Source organism: Vigna angularis, chromosome 2 (genome assembly GCF_016808095.1).
Source record: "Vigna angularis cultivar LongXiaoDou No.4 chromosome 2, ASM1680809v1, whole genome shotgun sequence".
NCBI lineage: Eukaryota > Viridiplantae > Streptophyta > Magnoliopsida > Fabales > Fabaceae > Vigna > Vigna angularis.
Window position 1 is genome coordinate 20812888 of NC_068971.1, and position 2443 is coordinate 20815330.

General features: G+C 41.8%; 1 protein-coding gene across 2 annotated transcripts; it reads right to left on the reverse strand.

Annotated features, from left to right (window-relative positions):
• Positions 1 to 522: 522 nt before the first annotated feature.
• On the reverse strand, positions 523 to 1964 carry LOC128195545 (uncharacterized). 2 transcript variants are annotated; one of them, XM_052873491.1, is made up of 2 exons: positions 1668 to 1964; positions 523 to 1583 (listed from the first exon to the last, which is right to left on the reverse strand). In XM_052873491.1, exons 1-2 carry the CDS (start codon positions 1765 to 1767, stop codon positions 1216 to 1218), a joined length of 468 nt encoding a protein of 155 aa, XP_052729451.1. In that variant the 5' UTR covers positions 1768 to 1964; the 3' UTR covers positions 523 to 1215. The 2 variants fall into 2 exon arrangements, with proteins under 2 accessions (XP_052729451.1, XP_052729450.1); XM_052873490.1 differs by having other exon boundaries at positions 1653 to 1964.
• Positions 1965 to 2443: the final 479 nt, after the last annotated feature.

The following is a 2443-nucleotide window of genomic DNA, read 5'->3' on the forward strand; positions in this document are numbered from 1 at the left end:
GTTTAGTGAGGAACATTCTTCATGAACTCTCACTCGGACCTCTTCGACCTAGCGAACGTTCTAAGTGAACTCCTAGTGTCCGTTGTTCGGTGATGAACGTTCTTCGTGAACTCTCACTCGGACCTCTTTGACCTAGAGAACATTCTAAGTGAACTCTCGCTTGAACCTCTTTGACCTAGGGAACGTTCTAGGTGAATTCCTAGCTAGTTTCTACCGTTCAGTGAGGAACATTCTTCGTGAACTCTCATTCAAACCTCTTTGACCTAGGGAACATTCTAAGTGAACTCCTAGTGTTTGTCGTTCGATGAGAAACATTCTTTGTGAACCCTCACTCGGACCTCTTCGACCTTAGGAATGTTCTAAGTGAACTCCTAGTGTCCGTGGTTCGGTGAGGAATGTTCTTCATGAACTCACGGAGAATACTAAAGTAATAAATCGTTAACTGGAGTATGGTAAAGAGGCAAGGAGAAAATAAGACAGGAAAAACTATATTGATCATTAACTACGGAGCCGTACAAAATGTGTCGAGTAGGAAATATAGAAAATGCTCAAGGAAAACCTATTTCATACATGACCTATTACTATTTAAGATATCCTCAACACGTTGAGGTTCCTCTGTCACGGATGGCATGGGCGGTGCAGTCACCTCGGTCTCCGCAGGAAGGGACATAGTGACAAGTTGTCTGTCAACCAGCGTCTTCATAATATCATAACCAGGTTGATCAAGTGGCACCTTGAAAAAGTAATGGTACTCGGAAATCCCCTTCTCGAAGCCAAGGAGGTGTTCATTGCAAATCTCATCGCCTAGAAAGTTGTTCTCAATAGTCAACCTCTCACTCAAAAGGGCATCTCTCTCCTTGACCAAGTCTTTATTCTTCCCGGTTGCTCTCTGAAGATCTAACCTAAGATCTTCGTTGGACCTTTGTAGTAGACGATTGTCATTTTAGGCCTTGGTAAGAGCGACAACAACTTTTTCCCGATCGTCCTCTACATTCTTCAGGACCTTCTCCAAGTGTTGAGTCAGATCCTCGTTTGCCTTCAAGGAAGCCTCTAGGTCTTGTCGGGCAGAGTCTAGCTCCTCGGTCATTAGGTACTTAGTGCACCCATAGCGTAGACCATATAAATGTTGGATCGAAAATTTAATTCATACCCCATGTCCAAGGCTTCACCAGCGTTCATTCCTTTGAAAGGTTTTTTCTTGTCAAGAGTGAGATTTTATTGAAGGTGCTCCACTATTCTCACGTTCAAGTCCAACGGACCAACAATCAAAGGCCCCTCGGGAATTTTCCTCTTTCGCCTTTTATGTGAATATATAGACCTTTCCCGAGAGGACTTCCGTTTTCCTCCACTTTTACGGGGGCAACCTCGGGAGCAGGGGCTGAAGTAGGAGGGGTGGAAGAAGGTTGAGGCTCCAGGGCTATCTGCAGAGCAGCGTTGACGGTGCAGGAAGGAATGATGGACTTTGGGAGCAGAGGACGAACGATACCGAAGGAGGTACCTTCTCCGGTCTTCTGAAACTCTTCTTTTCGTCGAGCCATCATCGGTAAAAAAAACTTTACCTTTCTCCATTGCACCAAAGAAATCTGCGACACAAAAGAAAATTTAGATAAGTTACAAATGACAGCCCAAGAAAAAAAACATAAAAGGCTTACCGAACACTCTAGTACATAGAGCGTTGGAACCCAGGTAGCCGATGAGCGTTCGGGAAGAGGTCCGTCGGGGTAGCTGATCAAGCTGACTGACCACTTCCAACTCAATTCGAGTCATAGCAGACTTGGCCCAGGAAATCACCCTCTTAGGATGCGCGGTCCAATAGAAGGGAAATTTGGGTCGCTCGTCGTCCAAATAAAAGCTAGACCGACCGGCATCCGTTATTTATACCTTGAGTTGTTGAGATTGTTGATAGGGGAGCACAGGTTTGGCTTAACTTAATCTCAAAAATATCTGTGTTTTTGATGGTGACAATACATAATTAATAACACATGTATATTCTGTGTTACATGTTATGTGTTTACATGTTATATGTTGTTCTTTACTGTGGTAAATCTGTACGAGCATATATGAGAACATGATTGTGTTGTTCATTGCATATATGTTAAATATGTGATTTTATATGTGTATTGTTTACCTCTCGACAAGTGTAACCGAATCGTAGCAAGTAATAATATTGGTAAGACCAAGTATCGTTTCCCAAGAAACTCAAGGCCTAGACACTTATGTGATTAATTAATTAATTAAGACTTGAGAACAAAGTGTTATAAGTTTTAAATGCAAAAGACTCAAAAGTAAATATGTATGCATATGATGATCAATGGTAAGAAGAAACAAAAGCGTGAATTGAATTATATGGATGAATATGTTGTTGGGGTTTATCAAGTTCATCTTTTCCACTCTCTTGTATTTAGGAATTCATCATTCTTTTCATTAATGTTAATGTCACTTT